The 26796-nt window shown below is 39.1% G+C and overlaps 1 protein-coding gene across 1 annotated transcript; it reads right to left on the bottom strand.

Moving 5' to 3' along the window:
- Positions 1-4144: 4144 nt before the first annotated feature.
- Positions 4145-26563, bottom strand: tprg1 (tumor protein p63 regulated 1). Its single transcript, XM_051377961.1, has 6 exons — positions 26295-26563; positions 25613-26043; positions 24292-24383; positions 17943-18119; positions 8895-9048; positions 4145-6040 (listed from the first exon to the last, which is right to left on the bottom strand). Exons 2-6 carry the CDS (start codon positions 26021-26023, stop codon positions 5846-5848), a joined length of 1029 nt encoding a protein of 342 aa, XP_051233921.1. The 5' UTR covers positions 26024-26043; positions 26295-26563; the 3' UTR covers positions 4145-5845.
- Positions 26564-26796: the final 233 nt, after the last annotated feature.

Genomic DNA, 26796 nt, shown 5'->3' on the forward strand with positions numbered 1-26796 from the left:
TCCACGTTTAAATGCATAAAAAAGGAAAATAATTATAAAAGAATCGTATTTGTTGCTGCTCTGGTTTCACTGTACACAGAAATATAAAGGTAAGATAAAGGTTGCACATTTCCTGAATGTCCCTGTCAGCTTTTGTTTTCCATAATAAGAATCCAGGGTGTGTTCTGGGCTATAACATTCTACATAGTTTGGAGGGTTAGTGGATTTGACAGTTCTCCAAGTGTCCCATAGCCCTGAGTTCAGCGAACTCGCTCCAGACACAACAGTGACAGCTGGGGGAGGGATAAATAAAAACAGTGTCTCTATCTCCATTACAAGACAGCAATCCAGACAACAACCCAGTAGCCTCTGTGAGTGCGTGTGTGCCAACACATCCACGTACAGCACATGCAAGAACAAACACACACACACTTTTCCTCACACATTCACTCCTTCACACTTACTGTGTTCACTGCTGCGAGGGCAACAGATGGAAAAACGAGAGAGGCGAGAAGAAGGGGAAAGAGACGCAGAATATAATAAATGCTGTTGGACTTGGCCCGTTAGCAACCAGCATTCCTCTGACAGGTGTAACATGTTTACCAAACAAACAAGCAACACAGATGTCAGAGAAATGAAAATGGTGACTTGAGGTTGCATGACCTGTGAAAAGAAGCCTGGTATCCAAGTTGGCATATCTTTGAGGGCTTTGAAGGTATTTCAGAGAGATGAGACGACTGCGTGCCACACCAGGATTGCAAGAGTGTCTCGCAGAATTTGTCTTATGTTACTCGCCCCAAGCATCCCAGGCAGCTCTGGTTGTTTGCTGGGGCCATCCAGGGTCACAGGCACTGATGGGCAGTTTTTAAGCCTCTCACTTTTCCGATCACATTCCACTTCAGGGCAGTGGGAAAATCATCTCACATCACAATCAAGCAAAATAACCACTTGGACCTGTCGAACTAGACATGGAGACTTCCGATGAGACCATCCTGTGACCTTGACCTCCATCAAAACCACTTGTACCAGGCAGTCTCTACAACAGGCCTCAAGTTAACTTACTAATTGCTAACTTAATACAGTTTCCATATGCATTGTGCTTCTTGTGTTCCAAGAATAGGACTAAAAAATCTTTTAAGATATGTTTTTACAGATTGAAGTAGTACAAACAACAACAACGCCTCTCAAAACCAGAGTTACAATTCACAAAATACAATGCCATATAATATAGGAGCAGAGATACCAGTCCACTAGTGTCAGTCCATAAACACAGAAAGCCAGTTGATCAGTTTGATGTTCTACTGGTGGAAAATAATTGAAGAAAAGTACAAGCCTTATTTTCTAGCCCGAGGCACTAACTTACCTTTCCAGAAAGGAATGCAATCATTAGCTTTGAAAGTCATTTATCTTCTGAGTCCATGTGTTCTCTTTGACAAAGCAATGATACTCACTTAGAAGGAAATGTGATGAAAGAGTTTAATTACTCACATTAATAAGTAAAATACATAAAAGTGGCTGTTTAATTTGTTCATTATAAGATTTAGGCCAGAATGTGCCTAACTAAGAAAATACCGTAGTTCAAGTAGTTTAAGACTCAATTATTATACTCTATATTGTAAACACTGTTGGTTAGTCCACATTGTAGAATTGCAGGTAGTATTAATCATTTTTAAAGCTGTATGTCAGTCTCATACTTCAACTACACTGTAAAAAATCATATCGTTATGTAATCAAATAAAATGATCTTTATTCATTAACTTAAAGCAGCACAAATCTTTTTTATATATTTGTAATGTGACAGGGGACATTTGGAGTGTTTTAGCATCTTTCAGCTCATTGTTTTGGATTTAAAATTCAATTCAATTCAATTCAATTCAATTTTATTTGTATAGCGCCAAATCATAACAGGAGTTATCTCTCAGGACACTTTTCAAAATAGTGCAGGTCTAGACCGTACTCCTTATAAAATGATTTACAGAAATTTAGAGATAGAGATTTACAGCCTACAACTTTATTGTTTTGACTCAGTTTCATTGCTATAATCAGCGTTGTTTCTAAGCAGCTGTTTCAGGGGTTACCATAACCCACTGTATGATATCTATAGTAAAGCAGAGCATTTAGCTTGCTAGAGGAAGATATTTTTCTCAGGAATTGGTAGAGATCAAAACTAAACTACTCTGTCAGGTCACCAGGAACATAACTCTAAATGAATGATGATGTTGCTCTGTGTTTATTGGATGCGTAAATAGACAACTATTTGCTAACATGCTAGCCATATTAACTTTATAAACCAATAATTCTATATGTCGTTGTATTTACAGCTTGTATCTGCTGCAACAAAGTGGCAAAAAAATCTAATAATGCTGCTTTAATGTAAAAGTAAAAGGTTTTCCATTTTCAAATAAAGTTAAATTTAAATATCTGTCAATTATGGCTAATAATAAAGTATGTGTACTAATCTGATGTTCCATATGTGCCCACCTGTCCTGTTCTGAGTACAGACTGTACATGCAATGTTGAGAGCAAATCAGAGCTTTAATTCAGATGAAGTACCTGGAGGGCTGAACATAATGATCTCCACTGCAAAAAAGAGCATCTGAGGACAGAGATGGATCATACATAACAACACACCCACGCTCCCTCCTGCACACACACTGTCCCGAATTCATTCTATATCCTGGCATTAAAAGCAAGTCACATCACATTTAGACATCCGCCAACTGAAGTGATGCTCTCAACTGTTACGGAAATAAAGGTTGACAGAAAACAAGAGAAAAGGGCAGATTGGAGCTTCATTTAAATTCAATTCAAACATGACAGAACATGTAAACTGCATCATCTGAACAGCAACATAATCACAAACATTACATCTTAGGCAGTCCTTATTATTTCAAATGATGTGTGACATGACAGTCTTTGAAGACTTCTTTGTCATGTTACTGCTCAGTGTTTTTGGTAACTGCTTTACCTGCAGCTAAGATAATGTCATGACAATTAAAGAATAAAATGATTATAGGTACAAATGTAATCCATGGAAACCAAACAAAATAAACAGACACAGTTGGATATTTGTCAAATAGTGTCCTCTGAAGCATCAGGTGACCTAAATGTAAAACTCAACCAAAGTTTTCTTGAGGGGCAAAACTTTATGAGTGCTCATTTATCTGGCAGTTAATTCTGTTTTCTGAACATCTTTTACAACTTGAAGAGCAGAAATATGGATGAGGTGCTTCGCTCCAGGCCAGAGCAGCGCTTGATCCAGGATTAGAGACACGTCCTCATTCTGGGAAGAAACATGTTAACCCCTTCAAACCCTAAGGTGATGATACATGATACTAACGGTGCTGAACTTTACCATATACTTTACCTTGTGCAATAACAGCTGTATGTATTCCTTGGAAGCTCGCTACTTAACCTTGTTTCCTGAAGAGAAAACTTTAGCAGAGACTAAATACTGCTGGCTTAGTTGCATTCACTTGTATTTGTCACTCAGGAATGGATGTGTCATTTGTGAACAAAACTGTGTGTTTACCAGTGTACAGTTTCACTTTTGAAGCTTTTAAACTATAATGCTTAAGGTTTTCATGAGATTAAATCCTATCAGCACTATCCATCCAATGTATTTCAATTCTGTAATAACCTCTCTATACAGTAGTTTCCTTTGCTACTGGCGGGGCCTGCCATTCCCATACTAGATTCAAACAGCATACCTTCAAAGTAAACAATACATGTAAGCAATCCAACGTTACTGTAACAAGAAATGCAACTCCAGGTAATTTCAAAGTTGTCTTATTAACATGTGTTGTGCTCTTAGCTGGCTTGTTAACTATAACCATAGGTAAGCCTACGCTGAGGAATCACCTAGTTTAGTTAAGAGTTGGCTGGCGTGTGAACCACGCAGCTTTACTGTGAGTGTAACCAAAATGTCTCATTTCTATTTCTACACGTGCAAATGTTTAGGACCCCTCGAAGACTAGAGGCACATACATGTGATTTTAAATAAACAACAACAACATATGAAGATGCAATGTGTGGGTGTAGAAGCTCTGAAGTTGTTTAAAGGCGCCTTAAACGTAGCTGAATGTCATGTACTGAGTAATGCTGCTAATTAATTGATGCTAAGCAATTAGTAAAATAATGTGATATAAAAAACAAGTACAAAGCATATGAAGGAAAATCTGTATTTGTTCCACGTTGGTTTCATTATGTAGCATGTTTTTTCAAAAAATACATTTAAAAGCAAGAAAGAAAAATCAATGTTAACTTTATTAATCCAAATTTTTAAAACATTTTTAAAAGATTTAAGACTTTCAAAGACCCCGCGGAAAGCCAGATTTTTCAAGCAACTTACCCAGCACTGCTCTCTTTATAGCTGTAATACGTTACTGCTGAAGCAGGCCTAAGCATCCTGCTTTACACTAAAACGGTCATACGAAACTGTATTTGTCACTAACGTCAGTGCTGACCACTATCATTCATCAAAAACACCACCACAACTAAAGACATGGCCATTTTGGTCATTTTTAACACCACATTAGTTTTAAATATTGCAGGGTCTAATAGAACAGTCAGTTGCTGCCACAACAAGCTGTTACTCTTGAGCAAGGTAACCCAATTTAAATATTCCCTGCTGCTGTGTGAAAAACTACTTGCACTGCGTGAAGCATGAAATCAGTTTTTTTTTTTTGTGAACAACTTTTTATTGTTTTTAAATGTAAACAAGTACAGCAGTCAGACAACAGTACAGGCATATTGGAACCAAAAAAAAAGACCTAGTGGCGACCCCCCATCCCCCACCCCTCCCACCCCCTCAACCCTGGATCTCTGTAAAACTCTTACAGGACATGAGACACCACGTTTTAACAAAACAAAATGCAAATACAGGTAGTGATTACAGCAATTCCTTAATCTTCGCTTTCATTTAATTTTTGATCAACTTCTTTATTAATACACTGGTTAGTACACGGGTTTTCTTGGCTGACTGTAAACACCAGTACCAACAGCAACCGCGGGTGTCACTAAATCAACCAGGATGGAAATCAATAATTTCATTTTATAATAACTAAATGTGTGCTAATGTTATTGTACTATAACTGCAGCAGCAGGACATCATTAATTATGGCATTTCTGAAGTGTCAATTCTCACCATTGGGTTTATCCTTCAGCAAACATAAATTCTTATTTAGTACGGACAAAGCAGGGTATGATAGTACCATATTGCATATTCCAAACCGCTAAAAAGGCAGAGAACAGAATATGACATAAGATAAGCCTACATTTTAAGTCTGTGACAGGCTCACAAGACTAACAGATGATACCGAAACAAGGCAGCGCTACACACAGTAAACACACAAATCAAGGGGAAATTCCAAAACTGTATGCACTGTAAAAATACACAAGGAATGATACAACTAAACTGACAAATGTGCCCCCATGCTCCAGTGAATCTCTAAGGGGCAGAATGGCATGGGAATGAGCTTTTAACAGAGACACCGGGGGAGGAAGAAAGGAGTCCCATTGCGAAAGAGTTGAATTACCATATCACTGAGGAGCAAATAACAAAGCTCCTTGAGAGCAGTGGGGGATCCGTCATCCAGTGAAGAGCTGTGTTGAAATGTGGATATTTCTGAGTGCTCAGACACCACACACTGGTAATAAGCAGTGGGGGAGATCACACAGTTGTTTAAACCTCACACAGAACATCCTGAGAACCCAGGCTGTGACACAAACCTGAATATGGAAACATTTTTGGTCAATCCTTGTAGAATTTGAATGAACTCTCTGTAAACAAGCTTGTCGACATGAATTCAAGCATTATAAATTATAGCACACAATTTGAACCAAACTATTAGAAAATGTAGACAAGTTAGAAGCCAAGGTTTCCTCGAGCCATGCAGTATCCCAGTTTGTTCTGGTTTCCAAGGAAAGACATGAGGCCCACGTAAGCCTCGATTTGGATTGGCTGCTTCAGGACCAAGACGCCGTTGGCCTTCCCAGGAACTGGCTTCAAGGCGTGGACTTTCTGCGCCGCATCCTTGAGCTGCTCGCGAAAGTTATGGATCTGTGGAGGGGGGAGGAAGGATCAGAAACATATCTGAAAACAAGTTTATTTGCTTTTTACAGCTTTTTGACTTCTCGCCTTGGGGTGGGTGTTGTATACATGAGATCACAATATCTTATTTTAGAGGGATTAACTACATTTGAGCAAGCAATAGGAATTCTCATGCTGCTAATAACGAAAGCTGCTGGTGCAGCTTGGCAGTCTGAATCCACTGAGCATAAACTCAGAGAGGAGAACATCGCTTTTTTAATTTAACCAGAAAGTGAAGAGTCCAGTTCCACTTTCAAAATAAAATACAGCCAAAGAGGTGTTTTTTTAAGCTATAATACGTAACACTTCTGCATTAAGATTAATGATTAAGAAGGCCAGCTCTGTCCTGGGTTGCCCCCTCGACTCAGTGCAGGTGGTGGGAGAGAGAAGGATAATAGCAGAGCTATCATCACTGATGGACAATGTCTCCCACCACATGCAGGACACCATCACTACACTGAGCAGCTCCTTCAGCGACAGACTCCTTCACCCCAAACGTGTGAAGGAGAGATATCGTAGGTCCTTCCTTCCTGCTGCTGTCAGACTGTTTAACAACCAGCACTGCTCCCCTGTTTTTTTCTCTTGTACATAGTGTTTTTATTCATTATTTTCCTACTCTTGCTGTTTTTTATACTGTTTTTTCTCTATCCACTTTGCTGCTGCAACAATGGAATTTGTCCCCATTGTGGGACAAATAAAGGAATATCTTATCTTATCTTAAAATGTCTATAAACTCTAGACCTGTGTCATATATTTTTTTGAGCTGTGTACTTACATTATCCCAGATGTTTCCAAAAATGCTCAAATCTGTCATCTGTAGATAAAAACAGCTTATTCTAAGGTCACAGAAACACAATGATTCTTATTTTGATCAATGATAATGTGTAGTGATTACACACTATTGAAAAAATACCTATTAATATTAAATTCAGTTTCTGCCAATAGATCCTTCTAAATGTTACACACTGAACCTTTAAGTCATCTGACTAAGATTCCTGGTCAACACCATGTAGACCATAATTCACAACTTAACAGGAAAGAAGCAGAGGTCAGGGGTCAAATGTAAAAGACCCATCTGCTGTCTACAGTATTACAGTATCATAGAGTTATTCTTGCCCAACGAGGCACATTCCTTGTGTCATATCATAATTAAGTCTACGATTACATTGCATTCTAAGTTAATTTCTTCCAGGTCTTTGCACAAGTGAGTCAGACAGGCTCAGTTGCCAGTCTACATTTGAAAGCAGTCATTGAAGTGTGTATAATTATACCCTTTCTTTTACTCGGTGTGATAGCAGAAACAACATGTATGACATGTTTGAAACGTTGCAAAACATGTGTGACACTGTTGAAGTTTTATTACATAGCAGGAGATTGCTCCATTCTTCTCTCTTGTTCATGCTGAGTCAGCAGCTGTGATTGCTCATAAACATCTTGGTTATGTTGAAATTCCTGTATACGCTTTGCAAACGCGTCATTTTTTTGTTTTGCATATGAAACACAAATTTGTCAGCACAAGTAGTCCAAAACTAAAAAGAAGTAGTTCAAGTGCCTGGGCCGTCTAAGGATTCAGAGGCTCTGAACATTTCTAGCAAAGAGTCCTGGCTTAGGACTAATTTAGGTTTTCTGAAGAAGGAATGGACAGAAACATTTCCTTTCATTAGGAAGGGTGGTTGACCTCATTGCTAGGTATGATAAAAAAAAAAAAATTAAAAAAAAGGAGTAATCATAGAATGTAGTCTCTATTAAGACATGGTGGAATTATAAATAAATTGAAATGCCTATTTTAAAAGTAGCCTTCGAACTGAAAACGCAGTAGCCCACTCCCATGCTGATAGTCGTTATATTTATTTGCCTATGTTTATTTATCATGCTAGTAGTTAGTATTTAATATGTCGTATTAATGATAATAACTTGTTTGTGTGTTCACTCTGCTGATGGAAGGCTGCTGCACTGTTGTGATCACTTTTTATTTCTCTGGTTATTGCGTCGGGTGGGAGACGTGAACGCCATCTCTAAAGAGATAGACCACAAACATTATTCTTACACCATCTAATCTGTAGAGTGTCATTATCTTACTGTGAATCAGTGTTTGGAGAATATTTCTCCCACCTCTTTATATTTCCGCCATTTTCTCCTCCCTACTCCTACCTTAGGAGATGTCAATAATAAGTCTTACCTTTACCAGGATACAGTCTTCACTGTAAGGGGAAATTATCAGAAAACATTAGAATTCTAAGAAAATTTTATACTTCTATGACTTGACTTGAATTCGTAGGAAGTACTAGGAAGCTTAATGAATACTGCCCCAGATAACTAATTCCAGTAAGTCTTTTCTGCGTGATGATTCATTTGACCACATTTTTTATGTGATCATAGTCAACTGTCTCTATGACTCTCAGAGGACACACCTCCACCTGGATTAATCATAGATACAATCACATAAAATATTCCAACACATACATTCTGACAAATTGAAAGGTCACAAACTTTCTCCTCGCGATACAAAGTCCTGCAAAGTCCGAGTTTGAGATATGTGACTTTCAAACTTGTGCTTACACTGGAAGTAGTCCCAATGAACGCTGTTGACAGTGAGGTCTGTGTATAGCCCTAAGTACCCAGGATATTGTTCCAGGAAAGTGATGCTCAGGATTTTTTAAATTTTGTTCAATGTTACAAGCACCTAATTGCAATGGTGTTGTGGCAGACATCTCAGATATCTCAAAACCTCAGCAAATAAAACCACAACTATTTGCATGGCTCCACACCACCAGGTGAGAACATTTGTTTGTTTGTTTTGTGATTTGGGTGTTGAGTCACTTACGTCGCAGAGATCAGCGAGTGAATCACTGATGTTCTTCACAGGGTGGTAGGTGAAGGTGATGAAGGGGAAGTCAGTGGCAAAGGGGTTCCACTTGGAGGTAAAGGTGGGCTCTCTCAGCCGGTCCCAGAAGATTCGCACCCCCTCCCCCTCTCTCCTAAACACACAGACAGACAGAGGAACACAAATGACAAAATGTCTCTCTATGTCAGTGACACATCTGAGTCAAACGTGACAAAACTTCAGATTCCGCAGTTTATGTTGTCACCAGATCAATAACATACTCACTGCTTTCTAAAAAAAAGGGGTTGGTTTGTTTTCCATTGAGAATTATACACAAAACACTGAATATAAATGCTTTCTTTGCCTCTGGCCACATTCAGAATGTCAACAACTTATAGGCAGTTATAAGTGACAATTTTGTGGCACAGAATTGTTTTCACCTATGGCTTTTATCCCAGGCATCATGGAGGAGAAGTACCGGTGCTAAAAAAACAAAACTGCAGTGACTGCACTGTGGCTGTGTAGTTAGTGGCTGTGTAGTTACTGTTACTGCACTGTGGCTGTGTAGTTATTGGCTGTGTAGTTACTGTTACTGCACTGTGGCTGTGTAGTTACTGTTTAACCTACAAAAATACACAGCCCTAGTAAAATTGCCTTGCTGATGGTCGTTTGTTTATGTAGGTCATATATAGGTATCAGTATTAAATGGAGACCAGTTCAAAACTGTATGTAGTACGTTAGTTTTCAAGTAACAGTAAAGTAAGTCAATTTATTATTAATTGTTGATCAAAAGACGGATACACTTAATTCCTAAAAAGAAAGAAAGAAATTCCTGAAAGAACACAGTTGTTTATAGATGCAACCTGTTCCCCTTGGATTTGATATTTTTAGGTAGAATCATTTAGGCCAGAATCATCTGCCTAAAAAGCCCAAAAAGGCATTAAATAAGAGGAACTAAAACCTATTGTTTGAGCCTGACAAACCAATGTCCCCCCCCTTTTTCACCCAATGTCACTGTTTACTACTGCTCTCTGCCTGGAAGTACTTTACAGTAAATGTGTGCACAAATAAAAATGTATAGCTACCTTCTGACATGAAAAACACTAATCTATGTCCAGGCCGAACACTTAATCTGAGGGCAAACTCATGTTTACTGGGTTTAGAGGTAATCTACAGTGTGCTCATCATAGTCTCTTTCTTCTGCTGTTCTCTCTTCAGTCATTTTAAAGTTAACACCATAGTTTTTAATGAAAACGCCCTGGGGTCATGTCTTTCCTCAGCCTACTGAAACCTCAGACGACTGAGAGCAAACACTTGCAGATCTTGGAAATGATCTACATGCTGTGAAGATCCATACAATTCTCTACTTTCTTTTTGTCCATCAAATGTAATCTAGGGCTCTCATACGTTTTATCTATATACCCATATAGTGTCTTTGTTACTGTTCAAAAGGTACAGGGTCACAGAGAGTTCAAAACACCCTCCTCTGCATTTCTTTTTAGGCAAACCTTCCTGCAGAATATTCAAATAGTGATGTGTACAAATGGAGTGTCACTTTGAGCGCTGGAAATTGTGATAGACATGTATGGATACAGCCCCCGTATGTAATCTTATATCTTAATCTTAAAGATCACTGCTCACCAAATAAAGGATTGTTGGATGTGCTGCAGATAGGAAATCACTGTATAATGATTATAAGTGCAACATTACATTATTGAGGCAAGCTTTTGGTCAGGGACTTTCTGCAAGTATCCTTAGAAGTCTGTGCACTAATGCTACATTAAGATACATACATACATACATTTAAATACTCTAGCCTGATTGGTCTTTGTAAATTCAGAATGATTTTAATACAACTAAACACTCATTTTCAGCTACATTACCATCCCTTTCTCTTTGTAGCCGGCGGATTGTCACCTGTTTAACAAAGCAGGTAAACAACTCCTGGATTAACCACTATTCAAAACAGTAGCTAGAAAAACCTGCAGTGACAGGTTTGACTCCTCTGTTCGACATAATTACACTCATAGCAGAACAAAACAAAGATTACAGTTACAGTAGTTGAATTATACAAATAAAAAACACAGAACAGGTCAGGTGGAAATATTTGATAGGCATGTATTTTTGGTAAAACATACAACCAGCAGTTGGGTTTAAACATTTTGACAGCACGAGGGAATACATATCTGCTGTTGTTTTTCATTTAGGTTTTCTTTCGATGACATGGCATTTCCTGCTTTCCTTAGAAGAAGGTAACGAATTAGCTGGAAAAAAGAGAAACGCCCACACACAGCTCTCATGCAAACACTGATACAATATCAGAGATGCCTGTCAAGATTTCATCATTTCCTAGGGCATTGTGCATTGTTGAAACATTTGAGCTGCAAGTATGTCTGCATACTTTTAACACTGAGAATAAAGTATTTTTGTAGTCCTGACAGCCAGAAATCCACAAATCAGTCCTTGCTGCCTTTGTAACCTCTGCCCTTGATGTGTGGATGTGCAAACACTCGGGTTTATTCAGTGATCAATACTGTGTGTAGACACTGTAGACAGCTTTCAAGAGGCAACTTGCTAAACAATTTAACCCATATAATTGTGCAAACAGTGCTCATAAAGTGTAGCTTGTGATGGCAATCAAACAATCTGGCGTTGTGTTTTTGTGATTCTGGCAACAGCTGCAGCTACTCATGGAAGTATTAATCTAAGTTTGTGGAAATAAACTTATCTTTAATGTTCCTACTGCTTTGCATAAAAAAGTAAGAAAGAAGATAAATAAATCAGCATGCAGGCGATTTCCCAACAGTGTTCTGATTCCCTTAATGATCTGTCACACTGGTTGGCTCATTTTACCACAAACCTTGTGCAAGAGCACTTCCTGCCAAACAGAATTAAACACCTGAGGCTAAACAATAGTGGTGTAGCTGTTGATATGTCATGGTCCCAGGGAGGGGCTGCATCATAATGTAATCACCTAGCCCTGTTTACACAAGTATTTTCAAAATGACAATGCTGCTGCTGAACATTGTGTGCCTCCTCCAGAGCCAGTGTTGTGCAGGGAGAAAAGGGAGGAAAGAAAAAAAAACTTGGTACAAAAGCAAAGCCCAGGCTAAAAGACTGATTATATTTCAGCAAAAGCAAGTGGGGATGGTGGGTTTACATTTGTACACATTGCCCTTTGTAAGAGCACACAGCTATTGCCCTAGTATAAATGGGGATATAAAAAAGCTTTGGCAAATTCCACAGGTAAGCTATCACTGGGAGAGGGACCAGCCCAAACAGGCAGAGCAGGGCTGGGCTTTCCAGCCAGAGGCCTTGGAAGTCTTCACTGTGTTTATATGGCAGAGCTGGGGTTTGGACTTTCACTCTGCCTCACTTTGATACAATCACAAAATACAAATGGTGAAAGCAGGCAACACCTTTGTCATGAATGAGTTTCTAAAGGAGATACAGTTTGTGTCAAAATAAATGTCCAAAACCTGGCTTACACTTACCACCTCAATAAAGAGGCCAAACCGAGGAAATCCACCTTCTACTGACCTTCCAAGTGGCGTTACACTTAATCCATGGTGTTTATACTAAACGCACACATGCATAAGAGAAACACTGTATTCTGAGCTTGAGGGCAAGTGACGAAAAATTCCTCCCTGGGCTTTCAAGCGCTTCGGACTCATAAGTCAACACACAAGATAAATATCAAGCCCAGCTCCAGTTGTCATGGCAAGTGTCCCACACTGTCTCAAAGCGAACAAACAAATCTGCTCTGATTGCTCAATAGAGCCTGCAGGTTTGTCAGCCATCCATACATGTATCCATCCAACAAGGTTTCATTCAACATGTGAAAGGACTAGAAAGAAAGGAAAAGGGTGGACAGCAAGGAAAACAAAGGAAAACACACACACCTGTTAAATTTCCTATGATACTCAAGCCTCAAAAGGAAATTTACATTATTTATGCTAAAGCTGCTCATGCAACCTCTGAAGCCTAAAACATACAGCTATGTTACTGTAGATGTCATAATGCACACGCTGTGATATCATAGCTGCAGGCTGTTGGCAAAGATATTTCCAGCTTGAAAAAGCAGAGTCCACAAGCTGAAAGCTGCTCCCATCCCAAGGTGTATGAATTTAGAGCAGAATGCCCAAAACATTACACGTCTATAGGTATTTATCAATGTATGCTGTACACCCTGGGAGGAGCCTGTCCGCAAACTCTGCTCCTGATCTGTGCTTTGTTTTTGGGGATTTGAGTTTATTTTTTCTTTCTGCTTGGTGACTGCTAGAGGTAGAATACAATATCTGGCAATACGCTGTGGAATCTTTACTTGAGACAATTCAGTCTGTGCTTAATATTTGTATTTTGTATGTATGCAGTGGACGTCCTGTTTAAGTGCGGTTGAAGTCAGAATTACTGGGAATCAGTCAAAGAAGCAGGGAGTGTCAAATTGCAGCTATCAAGGAAACAAATTGAACGTTCCTCATGTATTAGCATATGCTGTGCAATGCCAGTACCTAATAACAAATACTTTAAAGGGCCTGTTGCAGTTACACCCAACAGTACAATCAACAATTGTTTACACTTCCACTAGTTTTAGTTAAAAAACAAACGTAGCAAATTGAAAGTGAAAGTGAAAATAATAAATCTCAATTGGTTTGCACATCCACACAGCAAAGAAAGTCAAAATCAAAGACTAGCTAAAACAATTTTTTTAATAATACAGAATGGCATATTATCCCACGCAAAACTAGACGGATACATCAGCCAGGCTGGTATTGGTGTATATGCTGGTTAAGTTAAGTAACAAGAAATTGCAGTACAGAAATGCCAAGCCAGGTTTGAGCTAATTTAGAAATGAGAGTACTGAAGTCCTCAACTGTAGAATGTCCTGCTTAGCATGTATCTTAAAAATAAATAATCTGAGGGACATGCATAAAGATTGAAGATGAAGCTCGGTTTACCTCTCAGCCTGTTAAAACGGATGTATAACATCTTTTAAGGCTCTCGGGGGACCAAAGTAAAAAAAAATGGAAGATGTCATAGTGGTGTCATCATAGTGAGTTGCATTATGGGAAGTGTAGGATACAGTGTTTTTAGAGTTCCATCCAGACTAGAAAAAAATGTTGGATATCCCAGCTTCTGCTACACAGTCTTTTGACAGTTCTCTTTATTATCTCTCCCTTGAGAGTCCCTCAACTTTAGGGAAGTGTAACACTGAATCACAGGAGTGCCTCTCTAACCTCTCTAACTTCTCTTGACTCTCTGTACTGTCAGCCATTCATGGTCTGTGTACAGTTTTTCATATATTCATTATCATATTTGATCTTAGAGAGGCACTAGACACGCCACTCTGTTCTGAACTAACAGAAGCTTGTTACTGAGCCGTACTCGAGATGAGACAGCGGTTTGAATAACCTGTAAGGTGAAACTTGGACTAAGACATACAATAAATAATCCTCTTCCCATTTCTCCAACTTATTTATTTGAGTGACTAACCCAGGAAAGTTGCCCATCAGGGATGACCCCTAAATGTTTAGCCTCACTGACTTGTGCTTCAACTTTCTACTGTGCTTTAAGTCAATCATAGGTTGATTTGGTTACAGGGTAAAAACAGGAGTGTCCGTCATTTAAAGAGAACCTGTGGTGTGTGTTCACCCTTCTGCCATTCTAAGCACAACTTTCAGCACTGAGCTCGCCTGCTCACATCAGCTGTGGCTCTGACTAAATTATAATCTGATGATATATCCCACAGTAAATTATGCTGATGCTATCTTAATCAGCTGCTATGTACTGACTGCCCTCTGCTGTCTGAATGTGTAAGCTGCGTTGGTTTGCATAGGTGTGGTCGGAAAGACTGCAGACTCAGGGGAGGATGATTGCTTTTAAGCCAGATCTAAGAGAACTACTGCCACAAAGGACTGACACAAAGATAGATTTTACACCATATTGATGTGTATATTACAACAATTCAAAATCATAAGCACTCTTATGTCAGCAGGATGTGAAAAAGTTAATAAATCTGTTTTGGGTAGTTGAAGGTGGGGGCTGAATAAGGAATCCTTCCCTATGAAGCCTTATTCAAAAAAAAGAAATCTGATCAGATGAGGAACAGAGAGTGCAGTGCTGGGATTATTTCCAACTTTCATAAATATATATATTTCCTAAAACAGTAACTGAAGCAACCTCTTGTGGGGCTTCTTTAAACCTCCACACCCAACTCTTTCAGACAGGAATAAAAAAATAGATGATGTGCTGGGTAATTAGTTTGTCTAGACAGTTTGGAAAGAAGGCACTTAAAACACATCTTTCCCAAGATGCAGAGTATATTGTGCTTTTTCTTCATGGGCGCACCTGGAGAATGCGATGAAAACAAAATCATCAGGACTAAAAATACTGACACTCCCTCAACACTTTCTATTGGCATCATCAAGGTTTTGGGGAAGCTTATGGAGCACAGACGAAGGCGCTGACGCCAAATAAGACGCTCCATAGAGGGAGTCTGATATTCTTTGTTCTGAAGCTGATGGTCTGGGAGCACAGGGGTCAAACGTTCATGAAAGTGCTTTTAGTCTCAATTCAGCAAGTTTAATTCTATTAATTCTATTATAAAATATTCACATGCTCAGGAAGCCTAGTTGCACAGGTTAGCACAATAATATCCAAAAAGAGAGAAAATCCAAACAAATGATGGTGGTAGCCTGTGATGTCTAAACTTTGATTTCATGGCATTTTACAAACAAATGTTGTAAGAACTTATGCAAAAAAAGCTCTAAGATTTACAAGCAATTTATATGTGCAATACCTCTATCAGTGTGGCAAAAGACATTGGGGAAAGTGCTTATCAACAACTGTGCAACATTTAATGCAATTAAATACCTAATTGTGGCCAGAAAATGGCCTGACTTTTCTGACGCAACTGTGAAGGTGTCAAATGTGTTGCAGCCCATACAGTAGGAGGACTTTCTAGCAGCACTGATTCACACTAGCAGCTGCGGAGTCATCCATGACAACATCAAACAGATGAAGAAATGTGATGTGGCGTGCTCCTGCTTTGAACCGTCTCTACCAAGGGTGCACACTGACATCAAGTGGTCAGATGACAACTGTCAGCAGGAGATGTCTTGTATTCTCACGCTCCTGAATGTGAACAGTAATATCTCTAAGACTAACAGTCAAGTGTTGTTACCATGACAGCTGAAAAAGCAGCTGAATCATACTGATATACTGATAGGAGGATGTCCTTATTTACATCAGCATATATGTAGTTGTATTTATTTGCTTTCAGTGAGCAGTGGAAAATAAATATTATTCCATCACTGTCTGAGCTTTTTGCTATATCAAAACTGAAGACATGTATGACATGTATCTGAAAGGTCTTAAAAGACCAGTTTGGAGGATTTGGTGGCATCTAGCGGTGAAGTTGAAGGTTGCTACCATTTGAATACAGCTCAGCATTCCAAATTTGTAGGAGAAACTATGGTGGCCGTGAAACTCTTGGTTGAGAAAAAAGTTTTAGAAGATCACTCATGACAGACGGTGATAGACAGATGGTTCATCCTACCACCTGCCGAGTATTTTTTGAAAGTTTCCAACGATGACTTCCCAGAGGGTTATGTGTAACAAACCATCTGGCGCAGTCAGGTTACGTTGCCCCCAATGGCAAAAAATCTGCTTCAAGCTGATAAAAACCTATACCTGCTTATAAATAAGTTATTCTGTGTTACAACAATTATTAAATGTTTCTATACTGATTCTAAATAGACTTAATGTAAAGAGATACTGAAAAATACATCTAACATTAAACTAGCAGCTGAATAATCTTTACAGTCTGACTTTTTGTACTTTTCTCTCAAATTGATTTTGTGATGTGGAAACATTTTCCTGTACTATCACATCGGTCTGGAGGATTCATTTTCATATATACATGAACTTTACTGTAGATCGGTTTCTGCCAAAACTAAGACGGGATGACTTAGACGGAAAAAGAAGACACTTCCTGAGGGAGAAACAGAGAGGAAGATAAAGAGGAAGAGGGAGGAAGCAGTGATGGCGAACAGAAAGAAGAAATGTTTGAGGCTTGAGTCTTTCTTATTTGAAACCGTCTCTTTACTGTCGGACTCCCGGGTGGCTTTCACGAGCGTTTTATGTATAATTTAACGTAATGTGCAGAGATAAAGCCTCCAATAAAGGCAGCGCTCTCTAAGCTCTTCACAGCACATTACGTTTTATTCATCAAATTAGTTTTAGTTGGTTTGGTATCCCCTGAGCCGTCTTTAAAAGGTTTAGATGAAAGGGCTACATTAATTTTGCCACTAATCAGTTAAGCGACAGCACCAAGTGACAGCTATGCACTCCTTACCCCCGAAAAACCCTCTGCACTCTCGTCTTTCTGCCATGCCCGTTTCAGCTCTGCTGTCCCTGGCTGCTCCCCGTACCGATCCTCTGCATGTAGCCTCCCACCCTCACCACGCAGCCTTCTGATGCTACCCTCAACATTGTGTCACTCTTTTTACTGACAACTCAAATCGCCTTTGATAGTTTTTAGCAAATCATGCATACTCTTGCAATCTTTGAAATTTGTTAAAAAGGCTGCATGCTACTAATTTCTTTCCTCCTTAATATTTGGAGGAAAGAGCTTAAGAATGTGTTGTATGATGCATTACTTTAAAACAATTACATATGAGCAAAAAATGCGACAAGGCATGTTTTCATTTTTGTTTTAGCTTTATGGTTAATCGTCTGCTGTTAAATGGGATTTTTAACACATTACAGCACAGAGCAGAAAATTAGGGCTAATATTTGGAATTCTCCAACTAAACGCTACAGAGAAATTTTATAGTAGACTTACTGAAAATGACTAAAGCTGACAGGACACCAGAGGTCCAAGGCTTTCTCTCTAACACAATGCTGTTTTGCACAATATTTAAACGTCAATGAATGTGTTTATAGTAAGTGAAATTGTTTCACTTTCCTCCGCGGCTGAAGGTTTTATTGATAGGAGATACAAGTTTACCGTTGAAGGACTAGTCCAGGGCTAATGAGGGCACTTACTGAAGCAGGGAGCGCTTTGGGAAGCTGAAGGTGCCATGGGAGATGCGGTCCACAAAGTTCAGTGGGATCCTCTGGATTTGATCACAGTTGAACATGACAAAGTCGTACTTGAAGACCAGGAGAGAGCTGTCTGTTATGAGAACAAGACGCTCTTTTTCATTGTTCCAGTGATCCACCCTGAAACAACCAGAGAGAGAGAGAGAGAGAGTGTGTGTTTGAGCTACAGTGACAAATCATTTCTTGGTATCTACATTTTAGATTTGGAACAAAATTTACTGGCTCACTCAATTCTTAACCAATGTGTCATTATCTGTCTGTACAATGAGGGAAGGTGGGCAGAGGATGTCACGGCTAATCCATCTGACCCCTTTTATGTCTTTAGCTATACAGTGAGTAAGGAGTAGCACTGGTATGCACTTGGTTGCCAGTTTTTTCGGTACAACTAGAGCACATTTATATCAGTGAGGAAACACCTGTCAGTATAACGTAATACAATCTAACGGCACAACAAACGGCAGCCTCCAAATTGATCATATAGTTGAATCAACACCTCTCTAAAACAGTTTCATCAAAAACTGAAAAGCACGGTCTACGCAGAGGGAGGATTTATTACAGAACTGTTGTATTAGACTGCATTAGTACAAACTAATAGAAATAGGTGTACCTAATAAACTGGCAACTGAGTGTAGGTTATGGTGTTAACTTTAGACTGAGCACCAGATCCCAATATTTTGCTGTGAGCCCTAAACAGGCAAGCCTATTTGTGATCTCTTATCACTGGTTACACATGTTTACCTGTTAGTTCAACCAATTTTCCTTATTTTATATCAATACATCTTTAAATAAAATATCCAGTAATTTACTATATAATATATATTAAAGGCTAATGGACAAATATAGCCTGGCTCTGTCAAAAAGGTAAAAGTGTCTACCAGCACCTCTAAACTCGTATCTTGTTTACTTAATCTGTGCAAAGAAATTAAATGCTAAAAGGACAATTTACGGAGGTTAGGTGATGGAATGCTTCTTGGCCAAGAACAGTTGCCAGGCAACCAGTGGTAACTCCAGGACTCCTTATGGAGGTCCCGACCCCTGTGCTGGGAACCACTGCTATGGAGAGTAACTTTCACTATGTGACTTTTGGTGTGAAGTGCAGTTTTAATGTTGGTATTCTGCAGGAGGTTATTTGAAGTTGATACAAAAAACATGTATAGCAAAACTGCTCAATTATGTACTGTAAAAGCCTCACAATTTCCAAAAATGCCCTTGGCAAAGATCATACAATATGCATGCAAGCATTTCTAAGTTGTTACATTTAACCAACAAAAAAAGAAAACTCTTATTAATAGATACACCTTTAAAGCAACAAACTAAAGTCTGCTTTCCGTTATGTACTCAAAGTGTGTTCAAAAGGGCTGTCCCACTAATTGATGTCACAAAAAGCATCATCTCACACACACTCTCTCCTTCAAAGCTGTGCACACAACTAATTCATGGTGGCGTGGATTCTCTTGGAGTAGCTCTCTTTCTTACGGCCCGCTGAGCCGGGTTCATGTGGCCAACTCCAAGTGAAACAGTCTAGATTGATGCTGGCAGCCGCAGGCCAGAAAAGACAGTTCACTGAACAGCCAAGGCATTATGGGAAAGGTGTGGGTGAAGAGCTTTGACTGTGCTAATGAAATGAGTTAACCTTGACTGGGCATTGGTGTCGTGGATAGCACAGAGGTGTTGCAGAGATCCATGATCAGACTGTGGGTGTCTGACACGCTGCTGGCACTGAGCTTGACACAACAACACAGCGCTTCTCAGCAAGACGACGCTGAGGCCTGAACTGACGTACCTCTGTAGGACACACTGGGATACTTTGTAGCACACAAAGGAATAATTTGACATTTTGGGAAACACGCTTATTCGCTTTCTTGCTGAGAGTTAGATAAGAAGGTCGACAGCAATCTCATTGTCTGTACACTAAATACAGGGTTTCTACAGGTTTTAGCAGATTGAGTTTAAGACTTTTTTTTAGACCTTTAAGTTAAGAATTAATGCAATTTAAGGCCTATTTTACATTCATACAAGCAAAAAAATACATACAAGAATATGTAGGAAAAACAGTGCATGATCAATACGAATTTTTTCTGAAAACACATCTCAAAAGTGAGATAGAAAAATGCAACTTTATATAAAGTAACGTCAACGTAATTAACCCAATCAATTGATAAGACCTGTCAAAATCATATTTAATAAATTGTAAGGACTTAAATTGGATTTTAGACTTTTTAAGGTTTTTATGGCTCTACTATGCCCAGAGTGTCCAACTTCAACCACGCCACCCAGCATGGCAATAATCTCAGGAGTTCTTAATGCAATGGGACAACCCAAACTTCAGTGGACATATATATGGATCCGCTTTTCATTCAAGATTTAAACACTGAGATCGTTAGGCATTGGGCACAGGATTGGGACAGAAATATATAATATATATATATCTCTAAGGCGAGGAAATGAGGGAGAAGAGGAGGAGTCCGTCTCAGACATCATGGCTTTTAGTGAGACATGGCTCACGCCTTCAGACAATCTGACAATCAGCGGCTTTGGAGCACCTGTCAGGCTGGACAGGAACGTGTATGCTATGGGGAAATCCCAAGGAGGCGGAGTCTGTGTATATATAAATCAGCAGTAGTGCAATAATGTCACCATTAGAGAGTCTATATGCACAGCTGACGGTGAACTGTCGTCTGTCTCTGTCCGCCCTTTTTATCTTCCCAGGGAGTTCCCCCAGTTATTTGTGACAGTAGTGCACATTCAGCCAAAAGCAAAGCCTGTTAATGGGACACTTTAATAACTGCACATTAAATACATCAATTAATCTTTACCAGTACATCACCTGAACAACCAGGACAAATAAGAGTCTAGATTTATGTTTTGGTTCTATAAAAGGAGCGTACAAGGAGTCTCCTAGGCCCCCCCTTGGTTCCTCTGACCACAGCACCGTCAATATCACCCCTGCACCACCCAACGCTAAAGAGGGAGAAGGTCAAGACAAGAGAAGTCAAGGTCTGGAGTAAACATGCTGATCAGAGGGTGAGAGTACATACTCTACACCAATGACTGTGGAAGCCAGCATCCTGAAATTTGCTGATGACACAGTTATCATTAGCTTGTTCCATAAAGATGAATCTGAGCACAGGCCGGTGGTAGATGACTTTGTTAAATGGTGTGATGAGGCCTTTCTCAAATTAAATATTACAAAGACCAAAGATATGGTCATTGATTTCAGAATGAAATCATCCCACCCACCATCTCATACCTTCATCAAAGGAATTGGCATTGAAATTGCGTAACAGTATATCTTGGATCAGTCATTGATAAAAACTTGGTATGGTTACTAGGAAGGTGATAGGTGTCTTACAATGGCTATCTTGGACCAGCAGGTTCTCTGCAAGGCCAGGTCCGTACTGGACTGTACAAACCACCCCCTTCACCTTGAGTTTGAGTACCAAGGTTGAATTGCAACAGGAGTAACTCCTTTATTACTTGTGCAATATCCCTGCTTAATTTGCACATGTAATTTGAAATGTTCTCGGCATTTAATCTGCACATGAACATTTTTAAATCCTATTTTAGTAGTTTGCATATGGAATTATCCATCTTTTTGCATTGTTGTTTCTATTATGGTTTACTCTATATTATATTTGTAGGAACAACTTTAATGTTTTTGGTACTTTTGTTTTTGTCTGTATTTGTGTTGTTCTTTGTTTTCCTTGTTTGTGCCCCTGACAGCAAATCAAGTTTCCCATTTGGGATAATAAAGATAACTGAACTCAACTGAATCTAGGACCCAAAGGACACCCTTTAAATAGGAGGCCACACCAGCCAATAAACCTAGCTTAGCATAAAGAATGGAAGCAGAGTGAAACAGCTAGCTTGTTTGCTAATTAACACATTATGTAACATTTCTTAATCCATGCAAAAACGTGTGAAAACATTCCAAGGGTTTTCTAAGCTAACTACTGTGGTTTCATATTTAGCACAAGACATGAGTGGTATCGATTTTTACATAATAACTCAGTGTGTTTACCTTAAGACAGAGCCAGGTTAGCTGTTTCCCCATTTCAGGCTTTATGCTAAGCTAAGTGAAGCGCCTGTTGATTCTAGCTTCATATTGGTGGTGTCAATTTTCTCATTTAACTCTCATTAAAAAAAACAAAACATCAATAACGTGCATTTCCCAAACTTTAAACTATTCCTTTAAATGAACTAGATCAGTTACGTTTTATTTTCTCTTTTAATAATCCACTTGACACTTGACTTATTTTACATAAAAAAAAACACCTACTCTATTTATTAGTAAAAATAAAGCCCTTTATGATAAACGAAATTTCAGAAAATGAGAGAAATAAAAAAAATGCCGCACAAAAGAGGAACAGTCAAAAATGATAAAAATAGATGAAGCGAGATCATCGCACTCTTTCTAAAGCTAGTGACAATCCTCAGCAAAGCCAGATTTGAGGAATTTCTCATGCTTTTCTGACATTAAACACCGGCCTCCCTCTGGGATATTCAGCAGCAGCGTCACTGAATTACCATATAATGCACTCTTTCTGTGTCAAGAAATCCTACAACGGCTTCTATAACGTCGATAACTGAAGGCCAAATGTAGGACAAACGTTAACGTGTGTTGGACAGAGCTGCATAAATGGGATGTATTATTCATTCTCACATGGCCAGCCTTTTAAATGTTTCCTGAAAGCTTTTGCTGGAGTGATACAACTTGACATCCGCAAGCACACTTGGTAAATGTCCTGCAGTCACTTCATTTTGCTCTGTGTTCGAGGCAGTTAGATCACTACCTCTTAACGGACTTCTGGGATATTCTTGGAGTTTGGCTTTGGCAAGAACATTGGTATTTGAAATGTTTTTGTACTGTAGTACAGTAAAGGCCCATAACCAACCCACTCTCTCCCTATGAGCAGCAGGTTATTTGCAGATGTACAGTACAAATGTTACTGATGAATTATTAATGAACAACACATGATACTGTAAACTCATTGTGCATTTACAGTTGCCACATTACTGTTTGGTGAAAACCTTAAAACTCCAGATCAGCAGTTTTGGAGTGTTTTTCTCTGACAGTTCAACAACAACTTTAAGAAAAAACAATAGTTTCACCACTTCCCCTATTTAACATTTAAGTTTCTAAACATTTGCTAAAGGTTTATAAGACATTATAATTATAATGTACTGGGAGCACATACAAATGTGTTTTTAAGTATATGACAACTAGAACTGAAACAATTAGTCAAGTAATCAATTAGTTGATAAAAAAAATAAATTAATTGCCAATACATTTGATAATCGATTAATGGTGTATGAAATACTAAATTGGTTTTAGATTCTCAAATGTAAATATTTGCTAGTTTTCTTAGCCTTCTTAGTTAGTTAACTTAAACATCTTTGGGTTTTGGGCTGATGTTTGGACATGTATTGGACGCATGATATGTCAGCTTGGACTAAAATAGACCTTCTTCACAGCAGCCATTTTGACATGAAAGTAGTAGGGTAAACACAGGTGACACTAATTATGGTTGTGTTTAGTGTATTTAGTGTACAGTACAGTAGAGTATTTTCAGTGAGACAACATGCACAAAAGCAGCACCCTGACTCTGTTTGATGTTGGTAACATCTCTGTTTACTCTACAATTTTATGCCAAAATAGCTGCTGTGATAAAGGTCTGTTGTTCTGGGACTTCTTCACTATTTGTAGACACTGTATAGACGCAATGATTCATTGTTGAGTTGATAAAATAACCTGTGGATTATTCGGATTAATAACAATGATCGTTTGTTGCATACTGTGAAGCATCCATAGCTGATCTATAAACAGTCTACAGTATAACAAATGATTGACAATAAAATGTAATAGCTGTAATCACTTTTTATACAGGAAATGCGTATAATGTATTTATTATATTTATGAATTATTTTATTTAAATAATTAAAGTAGTATTAATTTACTCCTTCAGTCTCCATGACAACTGAGCAAACATAATATGTTGATGAAGGCCATGAAATGCAGCTGAAAACTGGGAGAGAAACCTAGTAAGTGGACCTTGAGTACTTACTTGTTGACAAATACATTAAAAGACATTAAAAACTGTCATCATATGTGCTTACAACTACATTATAGAATATCATAACCCATTTATCATTTACCCATTTAAGTGTCTAAATATTGCTCATTAGGTAAAGTGTTACCAAAAATGATACAAGGTTTTCACTCGGCACACATTAAACTGTATGACAACACGAACATGACACTGTGCCACAGAACATGGTCTCATGAACTCACTCTGCCATCAGCCAAATGCTGCGAACGTTGCCATCTACTTCTTTATCCACCAGAGCTTCAATGTCTTTGATGGCCTGATTCAGAGTGCCAGGCTGAGGAGACAGAAATGCACGGGTGTCACTTTCTAATTTTCCACTGTGACAATCACAATGTGTGCACAGAAAGCTTAAGGGGTAATCTTTGAGGCAGATATGCAGCTGGGACTGGTACTCCAACAAAATGTCAGCGCGTCTGTGTGTCACACAAAATAACAAAAAACAAAATCATGAATCCACGGCACATGAAAATGACTGCAAATGAAGAAAGCTGAGCGTGCAGCTTCCTGTATAAGTAATTCAGGTACTTGAAAAAACAAGAGAAAGCTTCATAATACACTACACATCCAACATTTTTATACCATGTGACTCTGTTTTTCATTTTGTGTTTTATTATTTCAATGCCAAGTTGGAGAAGTTAAAAGATTAAGAGTTCATACTGAGGCTCCTGACAGTCTTACTGTAATGTGAGTTTGGTGCTCAGCCGACCTCGTTAAGGAAAGACTGCCTTTAAATGACCTCAGTCATATCTTTAGCATTTCTGTACTGCATTTCCTGCCACTTATTGGCATATGAGTGTAATGATATACCCAGATACTGATACTGATACTGATACTGATACTATCTGCAATCATAATATTAAAGCAAAGCAAATTTACTGGTTTAGCCATATAGAGTTAAATCAACACCGCTCAACCTCCTTTTACATTTCAGTCTCCAAAGATGTCTGTATATATATATATGTATATATATATATATATGTATATATATATATATATATATGTATATATATACATATATATATATATATCCATTTTTTATTGTCTATATTAGTATGTAAGCAGTATTTTAATGCAACTAGTTTCTGCTTTTTGGTTTAATCTATACAAATATATAATTTTTCATAAACTATATTGCTACTTACCAGGAACTGCAGACAAAATTAGCATTATGCTAACTCTGGCTAAATACATTAAATGCTAAGCTAACATGTAGGCCTATGTTTAGTGTTGTAGGCCACAGGGCACCTTAATATAAAATAAATAAATAAACATACTGATAACTACAGCTGCCAACTAAATGTATGAAGAACTGAGGAAATGTGGTAGAAAAAGGTGCCAAAACATTGAAGTTTAGTTTTCATTTAGTTACAAGTAACTGAAAGCTTGTAAACCAGCACTTCCCATTCATTCTAAATATACTAGAAGTTTCACCGGGAGGGGAGGTTTCTAAACTGGCACATTTATTCCATTTGAGCAACAAAGTGGAAAAGTAAAAGTCTTTACCCTCAACACGAAGAACCTCCTGAGCTTGAACTGTTCCAGAGATGACTCCACAGAGGTGGCACTATACTGGGAGGGCGCCGCTCCGCCCTTCACTGCCCGCTCCTCTGTGCCCTCCGTGCGGGCAGTGGAGGGGGCCGCTCGGCCCTCAGCAGCCCGCTCCTCTGTGCCCTCCGTGCGGGCAGTGGAGGGGGCCGCTCCGCCCTCAGCAGGCCGCTCCTCTGTGCCCTCCGTGCGGGCAGTGGAGGGGGCCGCTCGGCTCTCAGCAGCCCGCTCCTCTGTGCCCTCCGTGCGGGCAGTGGAGGGGGCCGCTCCGCCCTCAGCAGGTTGAGTGTCCTCCTGCCCGCCGGAAGAAGAGCTGAGCTGATGCTGCTGTTCCTCACTGGGCATTCCTTCCTCCTCAGCTTCTAACATGATGAAGCTTCGCAACACCTCTTTAAAAAAAAATCATCAACATCAACAACACTAATGTGTAGGTATGAATCAAATGAAAGCTTCTTTCAGTACATTTAAAGCCACAGCAGAGACGCTTTCACCACTTGTTGCCCTCCAATTGACGCAGTATCGAAACTTAAGTCGCTCCTCACATCATTACTCCCTGGAAGACTAACCTAAATCTCTCTGGTCTACAGTTCAAAGTGATAGTAATGCATTAGCCTAATGAGTAAATAAATGACTTACTTACCTCCAATTACCGCAGTAGGTGTTTTCTGTCTATAAAGAGGCAGCGACAACAGGTGCTGAACTTCCTTGTTCCGTGTCTAACATTTGTTTTAAAGGGCGTACACTGCAGCAGGCTGTATCTAAGCACACAGGTCCTTTCATTACTTGGATCGGATTTACATAGAGACTACCACAAACACTGCGCATTTACTTTCTGCGCTGCTGGTTTGGGACCAGTCTCATACTGTACTGTAATAATATGATCTCAGTTTGAATTCTATATTATGAGACTGGTTTAGGATTTCAACTGCACGCACACAGTGCTAATTTCCCTCTCTTTTTCATTATGTCATAATGACCCAACTTGTTTCAAGGTGCCTGACTGGATCAACCTGTAGGAGGCCAGGGCTCCTCTCCTGTCTAGCAGGTAGTCTATACTTGCCAGGGGGGACTGGTTGCTCTGCTTGTGTTACAGTACATTAGACTATTTTGCTCACATCATCTCAATATTGTGTGTCTTTCGA

This window comes from Dicentrarchus labrax, unplaced genomic scaffold (assembly GCF_905237075.1).
Source record: "Dicentrarchus labrax unplaced genomic scaffold, dlabrax2021, whole genome shotgun sequence".
In the NCBI taxonomy this organism is placed as follows: domain Eukaryota; kingdom Metazoa; phylum Chordata; class Actinopteri; family Moronidae; genus Dicentrarchus; species Dicentrarchus labrax.